At 33.4% G+C, this 19,815-nt stretch overlaps 3 protein-coding genes across 4 annotated transcripts in view; 2 read left to right on the forward strand and 1 right to left on the reverse strand.

Annotated features, from left to right (window-relative positions):
* Positions 1–6,338, forward strand: part of LOAG_18149 (nucleoporin interacting component family protein) — a 7,405-nt gene extending 1,067 nt beyond the window's left edge. Inside the window, exons 4-17 of the mRNA XM_020450815.1 lie at positions 192–293; positions 384–644; positions 1,029–1,097; positions 1,253–1,539; positions 1,764–1,899; positions 2,038–2,204; positions 2,448–2,680; positions 3,169–3,268; positions 3,528–3,619; positions 3,847–3,990; positions 4,474–4,694; positions 4,871–5,085; positions 5,493–5,595; positions 6,106–6,338. Coding sequence (XP_020305460.1) covers positions 192–293; positions 384–644; positions 1,029–1,097; positions 1,253–1,539; positions 1,764–1,899; positions 2,038–2,204; positions 2,448–2,680; positions 3,169–3,268; positions 3,528–3,619; positions 3,847–3,990; positions 4,474–4,694; positions 4,871–5,085; positions 5,493–5,595; positions 6,106–6,300 — 2,325 coding nt within the window. The 3' untranslated portion in view covers positions 6,301–6,338. The remainder of the gene's footprint in view (positions 1–191; positions 294–383; positions 645–1,028; positions 1,098–1,252; positions 1,540–1,763; positions 1,900–2,037; positions 2,205–2,447; positions 2,681–3,168; positions 3,269–3,527; positions 3,620–3,846; positions 3,991–4,473; positions 4,695–4,870; positions 5,086–5,492; positions 5,596–6,105) is intronic.
* A 2,112-nt stretch (positions 6,339–8,450) lies between these two features.
* LOAG_05663 lies at positions 8,451–17,185 on the forward strand. 2 transcript variants are annotated; one of them, XM_020446937.1, is made up of 20 exons: positions 8,451–8,679; positions 9,300–9,495; positions 9,871–9,969; positions 10,077–10,172; positions 10,414–10,699; positions 11,080–11,174; positions 11,386–11,536; positions 11,825–12,000; positions 12,093–12,202; positions 12,560–12,737; positions 13,163–13,279; positions 13,547–13,692; positions 13,980–14,133; positions 14,539–14,678; positions 14,938–15,064; positions 15,342–15,464; positions 16,007–16,099; positions 16,226–16,321; positions 16,618–16,758; positions 17,026–17,185. In XM_020446937.1, exons 2-19 carry the CDS (start codon positions 9,490–9,492, stop codon positions 16,723–16,725), a joined length of 2,301 nt encoding a protein of 766 aa, XP_020305461.1. In that variant the 5' UTR covers positions 8,451–8,679; positions 9,300–9,489; the 3' UTR covers positions 16,726–16,758; positions 17,026–17,185. The 2 variants fall into 2 exon arrangements, with proteins under 2 accessions (XP_020305461.1, XP_020302781.1); XM_020446936.1 differs by having other exon boundaries at positions 9,300–9,453.
* A 723-nt stretch (positions 17,186–17,908) lies between these two features.
* Positions 17,909–19,505, reverse strand: LOAG_05664 (hypothetical protein). Its single transcript, XM_003141201.2, has 5 exons — positions 19,436–19,505; positions 19,118–19,237; positions 18,693–18,929; positions 18,239–18,447; positions 17,909–18,157 (listed from the first exon to the last, which is right to left on the reverse strand). The coding sequence occupies exons 1-5, from the start codon at positions 19,481–19,483 to the stop codon at positions 17,971–17,973; spliced, it is 801 nt and encodes a 266-aa protein (XP_003141249.2). The 5' UTR covers positions 19,484–19,505; the 3' UTR covers positions 17,909–17,970.
* Positions 19,506–19,815: the final 310 nt, after the last annotated feature.

A 19,815-nucleotide genomic window follows, 5' to 3' on the forward strand; every position in this document is an offset into this window, starting at 1 on the left:
AGTACTTGCTGATTTTTAGGTGGGTAAATATTTTTTGCAATACACTGCAATGAAGTCTTCCACTTTGTAGTAATAATGAGAAGGGTTTCTATTCAGTTAAATCTATTCATGGATTAGAAAATTAAAAAGCTTGAATTAGAAAATATAAATTCTTCTGTTAAAGTATGGATGAATTTATTGCTCCATTCCAGTACAAAACCCGTGTCGATCTTGCACTGAATGATGTTTTCCGACGCAGTGAAGATTTATGGAAAAGAAAGACACCTGCCGAGAAACGGTTATCCGATGTGGAAGTATGTTCGATTATCGTTTATGGTTTTTATTGCGCATAGTTTCTTAGACTTTTGTCTTACTTTTTATTTTATTAACTTTTCGTTTTCAAGATTGGCTTGTTATTGGGTGGAAAGGGCTTTGCACTTAGCTCAGTACCACAAATGCAAGAAGAAACAGGAGAAAATGAAGCTGAAGAGCTTGTATTGCCGTCGTCAGACTGCCAACATATGTTGAATGAAATTGTTGCTGAAACTTCGATGCGTACTCGTTTGGAAGCTGAAAGAGCGTTCATGAATCAACGTGTAGTGGATCAAGCATATACGACGTCTAAATCTGTAACGAAAGCTACTGTTACTATTCCGTCTTCCAGGGTTAGTTCTTTCCATCACTGATTAAATCGTTTAATTGTCGAAAGCAGCAGTAGTCACAGAGAGGGTAAAAGTCTGCTGCAATGTTCAGTAACGCCTTAATGTTTGTTAGAGGAGTCTGCTTACACTTTAATAATTTATGTTCCTTTGATGCTTATATCTTACAATATACGAACGTGATGAGTGCCAACAGTATTTATTCAATACCGATTAACCTGCAGAACTCATTGATAACTCTGTAAATTAATCAGTATTAAATAATTATTGGAATTATTTTGATCATAATTTTGTGTTGGCAAGTTGTTTTTCACATGTCGCATTCAGTACCCATATTGAAGTATGAACTTTTGAACTTGTCCACATATCGCAGACGTAACGACTTTTCAGACAGCAAACTTGGATTCCTTGACTTCGATCATGCCTGGTGACGGTATAGAATTGACATTCGCCAAGGGTGTAAGTTTTCAAATTTAGCACAATTTATTTCAGTGAGGAAAGAATCACGTCCTATATGGTTATATCGAGCAAACTACATTTGCGTTAACTGGAAAGGTTTTTCAAAACATAATCCAGATTCTGTCACATGTTTTCTGATGTTGTCCAATTTCTAGGTTTCTGACTACGTAGTACAAAAAAATGTGAGCATGTTAGCTTTGGCTTTCAAAGAAGCTGCATCGAAATCACGCGATGATGGAATAGTCACATTATGGGGGCAAGCTCTTGCCCCACTGAATCACCCATTTGTTGCTTCTGGTACTGCCAAAAATTTCCGCGCTTCAGTTTCTTGGATGAAACACATCATCGATACAACTTTGGAATTTCTTCATAAAAAGCAAGTCAACTTTAAATTTTTAGGTTTTCTTTTCCTTTTAATCGTACCATTATCTGATGGATCATGGTATACTTAAATCAGGTAGAAACATTCCCAGAAACTAAAAAGTTATAGTAGTGTTTACCTTCTAAATAAAAAATCGTTCAAAAAAGATTCTTTAACATTACAAGCAGTATTCAGTTTATTGAAATGCAGGGACAATATTTGCATCCATTCCTAAAATCATGAAAAATTATGACCCGTTTATCAAAAACTAATTATCCACTCATACACAATAAAGCTTTTTGTAGTTTTATTTCGTACATGGAGACAGTTGTGGAGAATAATTTAGCAGTTGCTCGCAGAGGTGGTAATCCGACGATGTTATCGCTTATTGATGCTTTTCTGAACGTAAAACATTTAAAACCAACTCAACGACACACTCAGGTAATCCGGTTTCGATATCTTTTTATTGGAAGTTATCTTCACCTAGTTATGTTTTAAAAATTTTCAAGGTATTCAGTTTACATTTTTTGAAAATCTGCAATTATTTGTTTCATTAATAGTTAAATTATTAGTTTCCAGGATGGCGTGTATGGACCAAATGGACATGCCCTTTGGGAGGTTGTTTATCATTGTTTAAGAGCTGGGGAGCTACAGTCCGTTGCAAAGATAGCTGATTCACATTTGAAAAATTTACCATCATGCGCAGCTGCGACAGTTGCTTTGCTTCAGCTTGAAAAAAATAAAAAGTAAGTTTTCTGTAGAACTATTTATGTCTTTGGGTTTTCGCGAGATTCATATTTGGTTTTACTTAGCTCGGGTGTTTGATTTTACAGATAAAAAATGCATGTACTACTACTTAGCATAGTATTACTCAGCATAAATCACTATTGCATTATTACTTTGGGGTTGGTGAAGTTATGCTGTAGATTTCATGTTAGTGTGATACGGTTATTTTGGATGAGAATGTTAATTGTCTAGCTCAGTTTTAGGCTTTCTGCTGATATTCGGTTAAAAGTAAAGGCGGAATGGCGTTGTGAATCACGTTCGTTTGTGGATATCTACAAAAAAGCAGTATATTGTGCTCTGCTTGGTGGTGATGTGCCTGAAGTGTGCAATAATTTGGAAAATTGGCTTTGGTTGAAATTATATCCATGTGGTATAGATCCTGCGCTTTCGCCTGCAGTTTTCAGAGAGCTTCAGCGGCTCATATCTGTTGACTACGGTAATTTGTAATCATAGATATATGGAGTATTTTCTTTACGTGCAGTTGCAAATAAATGATAAATTTGATGGAATTGCGGATATTGTTAGAATGCCATAGAACCTTCGGGATGAAAGAGTGACAGTGAATGGTGGACTGATCAAAGATCGGACAAATGCTATCTCTGTACTGAAATTCGAAAATTTAAAACCTTACGCGTTAATTAGGAAGGGTCGGCGATCTAAACTGTGGAAAGTTCGGATCTTCGGTCAGTCCCATCATTCATTTCCACTCTTTATTTCATCCCGAATGTCATGAAAGAAACTCTTCCTTTTGTCACTCTTTCTTTTTATTCCGAAAAAAAAAGAGATTCGTGGCTTATATTACAAGTATCCATTTTAAAGACTGTCTGGCCGTGTGCGCTTATCACTAATAGAAGATATGCTGCATTAAGTGACCAGATAGTTCAGTTGCTTTAGCTGCTCTACGTAATAGTCGGGTATTTTTAGGTGAGAGCTACTTTGTGGGGAATGATGGAAGTGTGTTAATTTATTTTCAAGCACTGTGGTTAACCGGACAGTATGAGCGGGCGATAAATCTGTTATACAGGTTACTCATATGTTTCGCTTTTTTATGAAATCCGGTGTTCCTTAATGGAATTTTAAAATCTAAATTTATACTCTTTAAAAGACAAAGCTTCCAAAGTAGTGAAAATTTACATTAACCAGTTGCTTATCTTTGTGATCAAAAAATTGTTTTATAATACACATGAACCACAGTACTTTGTCCAACACATAAACTCATGTGTCACTAACAAAAACAAATTTAAAAGGAAAATTATGTGTAAAATGATTACGACTAATTGCAGGAATAATATGTTGGTACATGCAGTACATATGGCGATTTTATTATTTCTTAACGGTGTTCTAATTCTTGTTGATGATATCGGGCATCCAATACGTTAGTTTTTCGAAGTTCTACTTGAAACTACTTAATGTTTTCTCAAGTCAACATTTGATTTACAGTTCCAAGCATTTCAAACACAATTTCAAACATTTATTGAGGTAGTCCTAATACTTTGTAGACCTTATAAAATCTTCATGTATACCTATCTGTTTTATATGTTATAGATGATAATAGTGACGAGTTATTTGAATTGTGAATTTCACAATTTTATGTAAATTTAGTGTTAAGTCAGCAAGAAGATCCAGTGCAAAGTTCGCTCAATTTTTGTCGCCTTGTTTTATTCTACATGAAGGGATTTGAATGTACTGATGTTGAACGTACTTTGGATTACGCATACTTTTTGAACAAGATGGAATCACCTGTTGGTAAGCATTTTTCCACACAAGTAATACTTTGGTTTGTTTTCGCCGATTCTGAATGCATTTCGGGGTGAAGTAAATTCCTCTCCAAATTCTGAATGCATCTCGTAATGTCCAGTAAAATACAGCTATGTTATCAAGTGAAATTGATGCGATCGACGAAAAAGTTAGTGTTATGAGTGAGGATGGTGGAGTGTAATTTCAAAGGGTGCAGGTATCAATAATGTGTTTGATAGGTCTGAAGAAGGCAGTCAACCAGACAAACACTCCTAATAGTTGATGACGTGCACACCCACCTCAGTAGCGTTAGATTGGAAACTCGATTGACCGATCGATTGCTTAGTAGCGTTAGGTTGGAAACTCGATTGGTCGATCGATTGATGTCGATTGATAAATCATCATTTTTATTGTCGAGCAAAAGATAAAAGATGACAGTGCATCTAGAGTCGGCAGAGTTAATTATTTAAGGAAAAAGTAATATTATTGCAGGTGGAAACTTGTTTTACTCTTGTATTTCTCGCGCGATTTATTTGAGCGATGAAACATGGCGTATTATTGGGAAAATTAATGAAAACGGTGTTCGACATGAAGGTCTCATCGATAAGTACGCCAAAGATATCAGTATTGAAGATGCTATCGCAAAAGTTGCCTCAGATACCGAAGTTAGCGGTGATGGAACACTTGCTGGACAACTTTATATGGCTGCCAATGTTAGTTTGGATTTGAATTACAAATTTTTTGAAGTCTCCAGCTTTTTATGTGTTTCAAGTAGTTTTGATACAGAACATGTCGAAGACAGCAGAGTTATCTACAAATTTGGTCATTAATCCTTAAATTCTAATGTTTCTGTTTATAAATTACAGAAGTAAACTTATCTTATGTACAGCATGTCGATGACGCAATACGATTGGCTTGCGAAGGCTTAACTAAAGAAATAACTCGCCACAAAGATGCCGGTGAAGCTCGTGAGCTAGCGTTATGGCTTGCAAATATTTGCAAGAATTCAGCGGTGACAACTCGAAGGAATACACTGGATGCACTTCCAACTTTGTACCTTTTACTCGACCTGTCCACATTTTTCCAATTTTATCATGACAATAAGTAAGTCGATAATTTTGAATTATCTTGTTGATCATATCACCACTCCATATTAATTTCATTTATTACCTCGTCTCATTTATTATCTTGTATGGGAAGTGAAACTTTATCACTGCTGAAGGTTCAAATTTGTGCTAGCTCTTACCATCTTTTGAAAAATGGTGCTAGTACACTTACTCTTTTTATTATCTTGTATGGGCATTGTTAAAATATATTGTTAAAATATGCCCATCATGTTTTAAGTTGGAAATAAGGGAAGGTAACCTGAGGCAGAAACTGGAATGGTATATTTACACTTGGAACTTCACTAATACCTAGAAGAACTGAAGAAATCACTCTTATAATGTCTACCTACAGCTGGTCGTCAGATAATTATCTAGTATATCTCTTTAAAAATATGTTATTTTTAGATTTGAAGCTTGTATGGAAATAATTAAGAAACTGAAATGCATACCGATGAATCCAGATGAGGTGCAAGCATTTGTATCCACTTTTTACATGGTCTCTGATCAAGTTAGTTTTTGTTTTCAATGGACAGTTGAAAGATTAGAAGCTATTTTTTGATTATCATTTTTCAGATTCTAGCAAATTGCCAGTAGGATGAAACAAAAAGCACCAACAAATTTAAGTTATAGATTGAGTTAGTACCATAAAAATTTTAGTGCCATAAAGTGTACCATAAAAAAGTTAGTGCCATAAAAAAAATAAAAATTTTATGAATATACATACATTTTTGCGCGTTCCATAAACCCTACTTTCTAAATTAATTCTTGAAAAATTTACTTTGCGTTCTTTGTAGTCAATTTTTTGTTGAACAAAGTGATGTAAGAATCATTTTGTAAAACTTCTGTTTATTTTCTACTGAAATCTGTCCTTTTATGAATTTATGAATGTATGCATTTTTACGGTTAGGAATGATCTTAGGCTTTGAATAACTATTTTTAGCAGTATTATGGGTCTGATAACATCAGAAGCAATACATTAAGATTCAGAAGATTTTATTGACTATCTTTTTCTCTTCAGATGCGGTTAGTGCTACCAGATTTGTGCGTAGCAGTGATGAAATTGTTGGCGGAAGAACTGAATCGTAATCCAGCAGCAAGCGATGAATTGCGACCATCGGCTAAAGCAATTATTTTGTATATTGCAATGATCCCATATCGATTTCCCTCACAAATTAGCACACAGATCCTGCAGTTGAGCACAATTTTCGAATGAATAGATTTTTCAATATGAAGTTTTATCATACTTTATGGTACTTGTCATCCTGTTGACTAGTGATTATCTAAGTAATTACTTGTGTTGCTAAAATTTACGCTGAAAAATACTTTTCTTGCATTAGTATCAAAATTTGATGATTGCCTTGTCACTGAACTTCAAAATGCTAACAAGGTATTCGCTAAGGAATAAGGAATTCGCTCATTCGTCTATCTGTTTGCTTATTTATCTTTCTTGAGTCAGATAAGCGTAATTATTTTCCAAGGAATTCGTTCATTCGTTTATCCTGTTTGCTTATTTATCGTTCTTGAGTCAGATAAACGCAGTTATTTTCCCAAGGAATTCGCTTATTATCTATCTGTTTGCTTATTTATCGCTCTTTTGCATCCTTCTATAATTGTGTTTTGGAATATTGACATTTTACACTTTGATCCAAATAAATTTTAAGAACATACATGTTTTATAGAATGCATTCTCTGCCGGATTGCCATTTGAATTATGTTGTTGAATATTATTGCTCCACTGACGACGTTTATTTCTACAGTATATTTCTTTTTCTTTTTTTTAAATTTCATGATTAATATGTTTTGCATATTATATCTGTGATTTCACACTAGATCGTCGAGTTTGGCAAATGATTGTTTTACTCTATGAACACTATTTTAAAATTTAATCTTCAAATCTTTTTCAACCTTGTGATGTGCTAATATTTTGTAACTTCCCATGATTCTGGATGTATTTAATTGTTCACAGTTCAGCGGTAATTTGTGGAATTTTTATATTTTAATGATTAGATATCAATTGTTTGAGCTTAAAATAACATACTTAAATATTCGTGAATTTTTTCATTTCTTCGATATCACCTTATCTCATTGTCATTATTGATCAGAATTAGGTTTCCATTTCGTCCAGAATCTTTTAGATTCCTTTCGAACATTGACATTTCTACTTACGTTTAGTAATCAACCAGATATTCAGGGTTTTTAGGGTTTTAGGCTTTTTTTTAAAATGTTTTTAAGGCCTCCTCTTTTCTACTTCTAGCATCCGATATAAGTACAACCTCGCGATTGCACATAGTTGTTTAATTTCTGAAAGCTATTATTATATCAAAAATTTACTATTAGTTTTATTTGTAGATGCTGCAGAATTAACAAATGCTCATTTGGACAAAAAAAAAAAAAGTGATTAAAAAGGGGGGGGGAGCTGCTGGTTGATAGCCACAAGTGATAAGGGTTTGTATTCATAAGAGAGTCGGCAAGTACAAGTTGGTCGGAAATTGTAAGAGAATTAAGAGGTGCTTATTAGTACTTTTGGTTTATAAATTAGTTATTTACATATAATATTGTTTACAGCTTATATGCTAACAGTTGTCAATGGTAAATATGCATTAATTGATTAACTTTTCAATTATTCATTTCTTCACTAAGTCTAAAGATCAGTGCCATAAATTACAAAACAATTTTATGTAATAAATCAATCATCAAAGTACATAGAATCTTGGAAGAGTTGGTACGAATAGAGAGAGAGAGAGGGAGAGAGGGAGGAAGAGGGAGAGAGAGAGGGAGGGGTATTGTTAGTCATACCTGTAAGATACATTCATAGGTGTTGGAAATTGGGACATTTTTATCATCGGGAGGGAACAAGAAAAAAAAGAAGGAAAAGGTGCAACCATTTATTTGACTATTTGAAATGAATTCTTCGAAAAATCTCTCAGGTTTTTTTTTTTTCCATGCCTTTCAGATTTTTGTTCTTTTTGTTGACTAATATTTTATTTATTATCGAATTGGCAAAGAGTCCTCATTAAAATGACATGTTTGCTTTTTCCTTAGCTTAGCTTTTTTTTAAAACTATCTCTTAGTCCACAGATGTGTAAGTTGACAAAAACTCTAATGACATGATTGTTCGCCATTTACATCATTCTTTTTTCCGATCAATTTTTCCATTAAATGCAAATAATTTAAATATGATACATTATAATGTCACTTAAATGCGAATAACTATTGTATCATCTTTGAGTAATCATGAAAATGTAAAAAAATTGGATCAAGAATTGTTTGCATTACGTTGGATTACGTTTCTTTACGTTTTTTCATCAACATTATTGGATCTCTTTTCATTCGAAATTTCGAAAATTTTGCAAAAAAGAAAAATCAATTGTTCATTTATTGAAACTAGCTATTACATGTATCTGGTGGAATGTCTAATTTTACGTGTAATTGTGAAAGGTATTACATAAAATAACTGTTATGAATTTTGAGGCATTTGGTAATAGTTACCGTTATTTCTCATTGTTTGTTGGTGCTTTTTGCGAGTGGGATGTGAAATGTTTGCTTTGCTGAAGGCCGGTTCCGGAAAACGTCAATTAATCGAACAGATCCGGTAAGGAAATTTATGTCAGTAATTTTGAATTTGATTTATAATACAGTAGTGACTATTTGAATTGACCGTTTTAGGTTTTTCAGTTAATGTGTTAGGGAATACTGTAGCTTTTTAACATGAATTCATCTCCTTTTATTACTATTTATTTTATCTGTATTAAGTTTGTGAAAGGTTCTTTGCTTCTATGCTTTGTTAAGTTTCTGGATTGCTTTATGGTTGATCGGCTTATCCATTGTTTTAAGTTAAGTGTCATAGTTATCATTGTGGGAGCAGAAGTAAAATTTTCCATTGTCTTGGGAAATATACAAAAGAATACAGTGAAACATGAAAAATACCTAGTATCTTACAGCATAGCGTTAGAGGCAATAGAAGAAGTGAATCATTAATATAGCACATTTCATTGTAATGATAATGCTTATGTGACATCCGAATGAGACATCTTGGAGGAAATGACTTTACGGGTAAATCCATTTTGTTTGATCGGTTCAGTTATGAAAGCTATCAGTAATTTGAAAAATATCTTCGCCAAAAAACAGTTTGTTTAAAGTATGTAAATATTGGAAAAAATTTTATTTGGTAAGAATTTATAGTAACAAAATTTACAATAGAAAATTATGCAGGCATCTTAGTGAATTACCCAAAGATGCATTTGCGTTAATCGTTGGTGGTGGTATTGCTGGAACATCGTTAGCCTATCATTTGACGCTTCGCGGTGTTCCTGATATAGTTTTATTGGAGAGAGGAAAATTAGTAGATGGATTAGCACTGCATCCGGTTTGATTTCCAAACTTTTACGGCTCTTCAAAATTTATGGATGTGATTTTTTCTACATCTGAGTTATTTTAATTTCACTTTTTTGCAGAAATTTTATTTCAAAATCAATTCTAGTTTGTGTGTTTTTGAAATTTTCATGATTTTTATTTATGTATTTTCTTTTTTTTGAAATTTTTGAAGCGTGAACAATACCCAGTCTTAATTCTGTTTACGCAAACAATCCTTAATTTGATTTGTTTGCTCATTAACTGACTTACAACACCGGGATTCTTAGTGCATTTTTCTGGTAGAAAGTGACCTTCGAATTTTTCGGAAGAGTTGATTAAGAGAATTTATTTAAATGATTTCGATGTTTTAAAATATTATTTAGCACCGATGTTTACTATATTTTCATCTTATTCTATTTCGAATTTATAGCCAGGCCTGGTTAGCTCGGCACATCCAGTTCATCGTTACAAGCCGTTCCTCGCTTGGTCTGTTGAACTATATGCACGTCTACAAGAGGAAGCAGGAGGGGTATGCTCTTTTTTTTTGAAATTTAACACTGTTGAGATTTGTCTGAGTGTTAAAGTTTCCATTGTTCTTTGATGCATAGTTCTTTGATTTATTGTATGTAATTTCAGAAGCTTGAGTTCTTCCGTCCCGGTACATTAAGATTAGCAACTAATGAGGCGCGTTTGGATGAATTCAAACAATACACCGCTCGAGACTATTTTACAGTACTTTTCATTTTCCTGGAAAAAGTTTCTTAGTTGTTAAGTGAATCTTTTTACAAATTTCAAGTTTTTTCCTCTCCCTACCCTCATCGTGATCCTTTCCATTATAGAAGTCCAGATATGCGAAATCTTTCACTCAGGTACTGAAAGTTTGTTTCGAAGTTTTCAGATTTCTGTACTTGTCCAAATATGAATATCTTCGCAATGTTTCCAGTACTTCGCTAATTTCCATTCTTCTTTGTAGAAAGGTGATGTAGCAAGAACAACACTGATTGATGCTGATAACGTGAAAATTTTGGCACCTATTCTGGATACGAAAACTGTACTAGGAGCTTTATATACATCTGGTGATGGTCATGTAAAGGCTCAAAATTTGAAAATAGCTCTAGCTAAAGGTGCTGAAAAACGTGGTGCTGTGGTTGTTGAACAATGCCCACAAATTAAAGCAGTGGAAGAGGAAAAAACTGATTGGATTGTGAAATTTGATGATGGTAGCCAAATACGAACTCGAAATATTATTAATGCTGCAGGTGGGAGGATTTATTGCTAAGTTTAATTAAAAACGATTTCTTAATAGACTTCTGTGGATCTTATTTTCTTTATGGTTACTGTTTCGCTGATTCCCTCTGAAATCTTCATTTTCGTAAATTTTCTCTTTCTTTTATTATGGAACAAAAGAAAGAAAGAGAGGGGGAAAAAAGAGAGGGTATTCAAGGTATGTTAATACGGAAAGCTATATTGATCAGTTATAAAATTGAAATTTTGCTTTCTTTAATAGATATCGTTTATGGCGCATTCTGATAGAAAAACTGATGCTTTCTGCAGAGTGGGAGCAAAATGTATGCGAATCCCTACTGCTGTATGCCATTTTGATTGTAAATTTTCTTTTTAATTCCGAAGTGGATTTCAGGTCTGTGGGCTCGAGACTTTGGACGTTTGACAAACCTAGATATACCGCTTGCAATAGTTGAGCACCAATATGCACGTATCGGTCCTTTTCCTGAGGTGAATCTAAATTTTTTTCAGGAAGTTTAAGATCTTTTCAAAAAGTAAAGGATTTTTTTTTTTTTTGAATACGTGTTAGAATAAGAATTTCTCTAAATGAGTTACAAAAAAAAACCTGAACTAAATTACTAACTAGATTGACATTAATATCAAATACTTTCCATTGTATTTTCGATCGGGAAATCAATGCGATATCATCTATAAAATTTAGGTAGAGTCTTTGTTGGACTTGCCAGCCATCATAGATCATGAAAGTACGTTTTACATACACAGAGATGGTGATAGTGTATTATTCGGTGGTTTCGAACAGAAACCATCAGATGTTGTTATTCGGGAAGACTGGATAGAGCGTATGCCAAAAGGTATGCTACAATTATCTTTTTTATATGTTATGAGGAGTAATACTTCGCTTGCTTGTTATTAGGATTGCTTTATTCGATCCAGAAGTTTAGTTTTTTCTCTTCCTAAATGATTCGCATAGTCACTTGCGATGCTTCAGTTTTTAAAAAAGGAAGAGGGAAGAAAAAGTAATTGAACTTTGGAGAGAACTTCTGATTTTCAGTTAAGAAGTTTTTGATTGTAGTTTTTGATTTTCCGAAATTTTTTGCGCTATATTTTTAAAACTACAGGGCAATATTAGATTTCTTCAGAGATAGTCGTTGAGCCAGATTTCAAACGCTTGGAACGGGCATATAAGCGCGCTTGTGAACTTATTCCATGCTTACGTGGTGTCAATGTTGATGCAAGGGCATGTGCTGTTACCATGATGGCCGATGGTTATCCGCTTGTTGGACCTATTAATCACAAACAAAATTATTGGCTTCAAGTGAAATATTTTTATTTCTAATAATCGGTTTACTTCTTTAAGGAAGTTGGAAGTATTTGATTCCTTCTCGAATAAATTAATTCATCTGATAGGCCGGATATTTCGACGGTATTTCAAGCGGTGGTGGAATGGGAAAATATTTGGCAGACTGGATAATCGATGGTGAACCTCCCTCTGAGCTGTTTGATACTGATGCTAATAGGTATGGTTTACTCTATAAAAATTTACTTCATTGTTTTTATTTTTTCCATCTTTTTAATTCTTCAAATTTTTTTTTTCATTTTTTCGTAGTAAACACCTTAGATTAGAGGAATTGCTTGTTGTATCTTTAGATTCAAAAATTGGATTTTTCGCGGTGTTTAATAATTGAACATTCAGCATCTCTTTCTGGAATACTCAAGAAGGTTTTAACTGAGTAATTTTCAATAGTTATTCTTTTTTCTCTCGAGAAAGTTTTCTAATTGTAACAAATACTAATAGTTCTAGTTCGGAATATGAGAAGTTGTTTCTGCTTATCGTACTTGAAATTCGTATTTTTCTTTGCATTATTTCATTACAGATTTGATCGTTGGGTAACGCAAGATTATATCACTAACAAATGTCGCGAAACATATTCCATGTTTTACAACTGGTCGTACAAGAATCGGATAATTGGACGTCCTACAGGACGTGTGAGTGGAATTTACGGACGACTACAGAAGGAGGGATGCTTTTATTTATTCCGCAATGGCTGGGAGGTGATTTTATTGTGACATTTACATTTATTTTCGATCTCAATTCAACTTATTGCAATTCTTAGTATACGTATATGGTCGCAATCCCTCATAAAGTTCCACTAAACTTCATCCGAGTATTTTTTTACAGTGTGAGATGGTAGCTGTAAGGGAATACTGAACATTATCAGATTATACTTGAGAATTTGAAGCAAACATCTTAGCAAACCTTATAAGGCAAAAACAGTGTAGTCTACAAATATTACATATAGCATGGTAACCATTTCGAATTGTTTATAATTGTGTTAGACCATAGTTACGTTAATATAGATCCATTAAGAGATAAATTGATGGTGCGATAAGTGATCTCAATAAACTGTAGAAAATACGTAAATGTAACTATGATATTGGTATTGGTTTGCACAAGATAGGTAGTTGTTTTTTTGTAGGTTGCCGAATCATTTGCTGCTGAATACAAGGATAAACTACCGAATATGATACGTGAATATGAGTTGGTGTCGAATAAATGTGGTGTCATCGACTTATCCTGGCGGGGCAAAATTGAAGTTATCTTTTTCTTTGTTCACTAACTATTAAATTCCTTATTTTTTTCATGTAACTTTCCATCATCAGCGTTGGAAAAACGAAATTTTATTATTAAAGGTTCGAGTTTGTCAGGTCATCATCGGAAGTCGGACGAAAACGTTGAAATCCTCAAAATAAATGGTTAGAAAATTTTTAAAGAAAAAACTCGAAGTACTCAGTCTTTTTTAATTTTTGAATCCCTAAATTTAAGGTTCCTTTTCGGGTTTGAAATATGCTTCTTTTTCCAGGTACGTGGTAAGGATTCCGAAAAGTTACTCAGTTATGTGCTCGCCAATGAGCCACCTCAACTAGGCAAACTATCGTCGGGATTAATGCTTACTAAAAAAGGAAATATTTTCGGATCACTAGACCTTTTCCATCATGACCAATACAGGTACTTCTGGAATGTGAAAGTAACTTTTTGGGTTAATTATTTTCTGATAACCGTTAGGATTATTTGATCACTCATTTCTCTTTAATTTTGGTGATGGCGAAGTGTTAACTTTTGTGAGATTTTCATTTTATAGTTTTACCCAGTTGATTATAAAATAATTGGCCATCAATGCTGCCTAAGATGTATTATGTTAAAAATTAGAATAAAAGATAAATGTAAATTTGTTCATCGACTTTTTTGATTGCAGCCATTGTAGAACATGCTTTTGGAAATCTGCAGTATTGCAGATCGGAATTTATACTTATAACCGATCCAGAGCGGGAATCTCGTGAACTTAACTGGTTGAAAAGAGCTGCAATTGAGATAGAAGCCAATGTAGAAATATCCGGCATAAGTGAATATCTGGCTTCACTTGCCGTTGTTGGTCCAAAAAGTAGGGAAGTAAGTTTCTTTTTTCTCAATAATAATAACCAAGTAACTATAATTTGTATTGCTTCTTATCTGCTATAGTGTTATACTTTTCGGTTGAGATTAAGTATATGATGAAATATGATATCAAACTTTGTTGTTCAATACCATTTATCAAATGGTGGTCGAGGAAGGAAGCTCCTTTGAGCTGCCCTCTCTTCCTACCACATATAAATAAAGAGCTCTTTAGTTCATTAGTTATTTTCATAGTTCAGAGATGTCCTTGAAACTCATAATTTGCTTCGGTTTACTATTTCGGGTTTATTTATAATTGCTTCAGTATATCATTTTTCAATATATTAGTTTATATGAATAAACTTCAACCAATTGCCTATGGAACTAACTCCTGAAACGAAGATCTAGAATTTGAAAATTTAGGTGTTAAAAGAATTAACAAAGTCGGACTTGGATTTCGAACAAAGCGCAGCGCGATTAATGAGACTTGGCTCTGCACCAGTTATTGCTGTTCGTACAACAGCTGCTACAGGACAACTTTCTTACGAACTTTATCATAGCAGGTTTACTATCCAGATGCTATTGTTATAAATAGAATTAAATCAATAAAAGTGTATTTTAAAGTTTTTTATAGATCTAAATTTTTATCTTTCGAAAGGTTTCATTGTAATTTTGTTGATTTGAACATTTAGTTCGAAATTATGTAACTCTACCAGAAGACCATTTGTATATCATTAATAATAGTATAGCAATCGGGAAATGATTTATTAGTTTCCCAAATTTTCAATTACAATGTCACCTGTTGAACTGATTCCTTTTCAGAGGTGATACATTGGCACTTTACAACTCGTTAATGGAGGTTGGTAGAAATTACGGAATTGTTAATTTTGGCCAAAGTACATTGAACATGATGCGTATCGAGCATGGCTATAAGATTTGGGGCAGAGAAGTATGTTTTTCTATTCATCTATGCATACGATTTCAAATTGTTTGATGTATTTTATCGTTATCATCCTTCTACTACCATCTGGTAATGAATGGTACGACGTGTGATACCCCATCCAACGATATTTCGTAATTGTACATCCATGGACATCAACGAAAGGGGGACTTTTTGGCTTATTTTTTTCTATTTTTAGTGTTTATATTTCCATTTCTTACTTAGCTGATTAAGTGAATATCGTTGTGATATTTACTCTTACTTAATATTTCTTTGCCTTTTGCAGCTTACGCTAAACACAAATCCTTACGAGTGTGGATTGAGTCACATGGTGGATTTGAACAAAGAAAACTTTATTGGCAGAACATCTTGTATGGAGCTGTCGCAGAAACAATGGAATCGAAAGCAGGTATCTCTTAATTCCAAATAATAGATTTTAGGCAGTGTCCGAAATTATTGCTGAGGGAATGAATGATCTGAAATATAAATACATCTGTGAAAAGGGAACCCTTACAAAAACCACCTCAACGGTGTTTCTGTAAAAAAAAAAAATGAAATATAGGAGCGGTGAGATACATTGTTTCCGAAACTGAAAGGAGGATTAAAAACAACAGGAAATCCCTCAAGCTCTATCCTTGTTATCCAGTCTCTTATTCGTGAGTCGACAAGAATATAAAATAAAATGAAACCATAAGTCCAGTATTTAGTTTCTGATTAGAAGTTGTTCTTAAATATCGAACATTCGTGGGAGCCTGAAGCACACTAAAAATATATTGTCTCACTTTTGTAAGGTAAAAACTATGTAATCTGCCTGAATTATGTATAGTCATGTTAGACATCTGGTTACTATCAGGAGTATTGATCAGAAAGCAATAGTAGAAGTGATCTCGATTTTATTGAGGACAAATGGGTCGGAGTCAAATTGTTTAATTTTGAAATAAGAAGCTTTAGGTACTTCTGATTTGTGAGCCGCTTACCGAGCCTCAGGGATGGAGAATGATACCAAAACGGATGGAAGTGATTCGTAAGGAAGGTTCAGAAGATGTAAGTTATCTATACTGCTATAAGTGAAGATTTTGTAAAACAGAAAAGAACTGCTATAAGTGAAGATTCTCTTCTCATCCAATGAGTTATTGGTGAAATATATCATAGATAACTGTACTGTTTTAGCGAGTGGGACAGATAACATCGGGAACATTCAGTGTTCGTCTTCATCGACCGCTTGCTTTCGCTTGGGTTCACTCGGATATCACTCCTGAGGATAAGGTTCGGCTCTTCGGTTAATTGAAATAGTGAAAATGATGGTTTTTACTGTGAATAATTTGCGAAGCGTATTAAAGATTAGGCAAATGATAGATAAATATGATCCCCAACGGCCATTAGGTCATTAAGGTAAGCAGGTTCAAGTATTTTTAAAGTACTTTAGTAGTTTAGTTTAACTTCCAAGCTTTTAATGTTTTGTTTGAAAATTTTCTTGATGATATAGATGTCGCAATCGAAGCTTGCTGCATTTAAAAGCCGCTTGCTGCATTTAAAAACATTTATGATCAATTTATTTATAGCTATGGATTGATATTGGTGGTTCGCAAGTACAAGGGAGGATTCATGAAGGTTCCACAGTGTGTGACATAGAAGAGACCAAGATTTCTGATGGTCCTATATTTCGTTAGTCCTTAAACAACCGACAACCTGGGCAGTTAAAAGTAAATTTTCCCAAACAGAAGTCAGATATTTCAGTAATGAAGGAGAAGTGTTAGATTTTGTTTTGAAATAGTGTTCAAAAGGGAGCACTGTTTTTATGAAGATTTTGGCAAAATGAACAATTTCTGTTTATCAAATGATTTTGCTAAAATTTCTCAAGAATGAATGAAGTGATGAATGCGAACGAGAAGTGTCAGAAAAAGAATTGCTAAAAAAAAGTGCTGAAAAAAGTTCAAAGAGCACCTATCCAGTATAAATCTCTATTGCAGGGGGAATAGTACGCAATAAATTTATGCATACCTGCATGAAGCTTTACGAGATACTTTATCCAGCTGCAGCATGTGCATGGACAACAGTTATGCAAAGTGAGAAATGAAGAACTTTTTAATACCTGTTGTAAGGTGGAATATTGAAAATGATTACCAAATACTTTTTTTTTTTTTTTTAGCAAGCATTCAGATACAGAACAGAGGGCTAATTTTGAAGGCTTGCTTAACCGCTGTTCGATCAAAGCTCCAGGATGTTGAAATAAAATTACAGACATAAGAAGGGTAGAAATTGATGGTAGTTTTGGTTTTAGTTACTCTATAAAAGTAGAGAGCAAAAAAAGAAAAAACTCGAAAAAAAGATTAGACAAAGTGGATGTCTTCACTGTCCTCACTAACATGTTTTCGACTGGTATTATCCAAACTACTGACTTATGTGCGTTATTGTTCAGATGTTTCTTTTTTCTATTATGTATAAATTAAGTTCATTGTACAAATTAATTTCATGTCTAATTTCATTCATTTTGAAGCGATATCGGTTATATCCAATTAGTCCGTGAGCTATTTGTTGAGCCGATCTGCTTATATTTTTTCAAGTAACATTCTTCAGCACCAGTTTTCAACAGTGAACTTTTCATTGCTACCTATCAACGTCAGACAGATAATTTTACCCAGATGTACCTCCCATCCTGTAACCTTGTAAATTATTATGGTAGTGAAGTTTACAAATGTCGAAGTGAAAAGAACCACAACAGAACGAACGGATAATGTTGTAAACTACGGATAAATTTTGGTCCATTTTTTTTTTTTGAAACGATCATGTGTTGTTTTTGTAAATTCTCATTTTTTTTTTCGGTTTTGATGTAACAAAAAAAAGATTTTCCGACATGAACACAGTACTGTACTGTTTGAAAACTGAATCAACATACACTTTTGTAAGTGAAGACCCTAACGAAGTATATATCCATTGTTGGTCGGAATAAGTTCAAAATCTGAATCACTAAGTCTTTGAATGATTGAAGTAGCCAGATCTTCCTTCCTTTCTTTTTCTCGATTCCTATTGCACTCACCTTTTCGTAATACGGCGTTTGCTAGTTGAACATTTAATGCGTTTATCGATATTTTTTGTTCCCATCTGGAATAATTTGAACTTGAATTTTCAATATTATGATTTTTAAACAAAAAACTCAAAATAGCATGCAGAAAAATGTCATACCCGGTTCCACGTTCGGCAATATATCGTAGAGGCATCCGAACTGTACGAAGACCGCCTTCCAATTTATCAAATGAACTTCCACTGGTAGGCATCACTTTAACAGCCAATTTCAACTGATCCATAAGATAGGATGTGTAAAAATCGGATGGACCATTATCATCTTTATATAATTCAAATTTGCCAGCTTTCGCGCGCACTTCTCTGTCATCCTATAATGCTAATGAACCTTTGCACATTCAGTAACCAACAGAACAGTCAAACGCATCTAATGTTAGGAAATACTTGTTTGGTCTAATTGTACGTGATATGTAGTCGAACTAATTTTATTTTCTGAATTTTAAAAAAAAAAAAGAAATATCGTACAAGTATGATTTTGGAAGTAGCAATTTTTCTGTCATTCCACTTCCCAGGATATAATTTATATCGGGAAGAATGATTGAATAAAGAATCATACCCTTGATAATGATGCTAAAGCAGCTGCTGCAGCAAAATTTTTTGCATCGTTATCATTCCATGCCGGCAAAATTCCTTCCAAAACAGTGACATCATTCACAAGAAGTAGTGATTTACCGTTTTCTACATTCTTCAATTCCCATTTGTACTTGAGTCGAGATGTTAGTTGATTGAGTGAAACAAGCGGTTCAGTCGATTTTTCAAGAACGGTGAGCTGTGCTCTCATCAGCATAAAACTCTACAAATAAAGCACACACTAACATTGTATCAAACGAAGTATTAATGAATAAAATAATAGTAAACTTTGCTAAAATTTGTTAAAGCAAAAATTTTTCGATAGTTTCACATTAGAATAGCTCGATTATTGTTCAATTAATGATAGAGGATAAGCTTTCTAACTTTTTTTTACAAAAAATTCAAACAAACTTTTCGTTTCAAAGCGCATGGTGAATCTTCACTGATAACACCACTACTTCTCGACTCTAACTTTGCTTTCTTCAAAACAGATGCTTTAATTGAGCCTTGCTCAAAAGTTCGCTTACGATCCTAAAAAAAAAAAAAAGAATTCACACTATATGAAATTGATAATAAATATTTGTTAATGTTATTTTAATAACAGTAATATTTTCCTAGATAGAGTTTACCTCTTTCTTACTCTTGCGTACAGATTTAAAATTTTAAATCCATTGAATTGAACCGAAAAATTCTCACAATTCTTCAACAAAATTGGAGAAAAGTATTAACCTTAAGCATTTCGCATAATCCTCCACCCATTTCTCTGACTGTCTTCATCAATTCCTCATTATATCTGCAAAAATAAACTTACAAAGGTGAAGTTTATCTTTTCATTTCATTCACATTTATCAAAAATAGTTTTTATCAACTGATTTCTATCCTCTTGCTAAGTATCTGCCTGTCTCTCTGATAATTCTAATTAGTAACGATGCGGAAACAAATTTTCAATGTTATCCACAGTATATTTCCGTTTTTATAAAAAATAAAGTAATGTTAAGATGTATATTGATTAGATTTGAAAATATACCAATTGATGGAATTATTAAATTAAAAAAAAAATAAAAAGTACTACTCTCTCTCTACTAAAATTAAAATTTACTTATAAAAAA

The sequence above is a fragment of the Loa loa genome (genome assembly GCF_000183805.2).
Source record: "Loa loa unplaced genomic scaffold supercont3.207, whole genome shotgun sequence".
Taxonomy (NCBI): Eukaryota; Metazoa; Nematoda; class Chromadorea; order Rhabditida; family Onchocercidae; genus Loa; species Loa loa.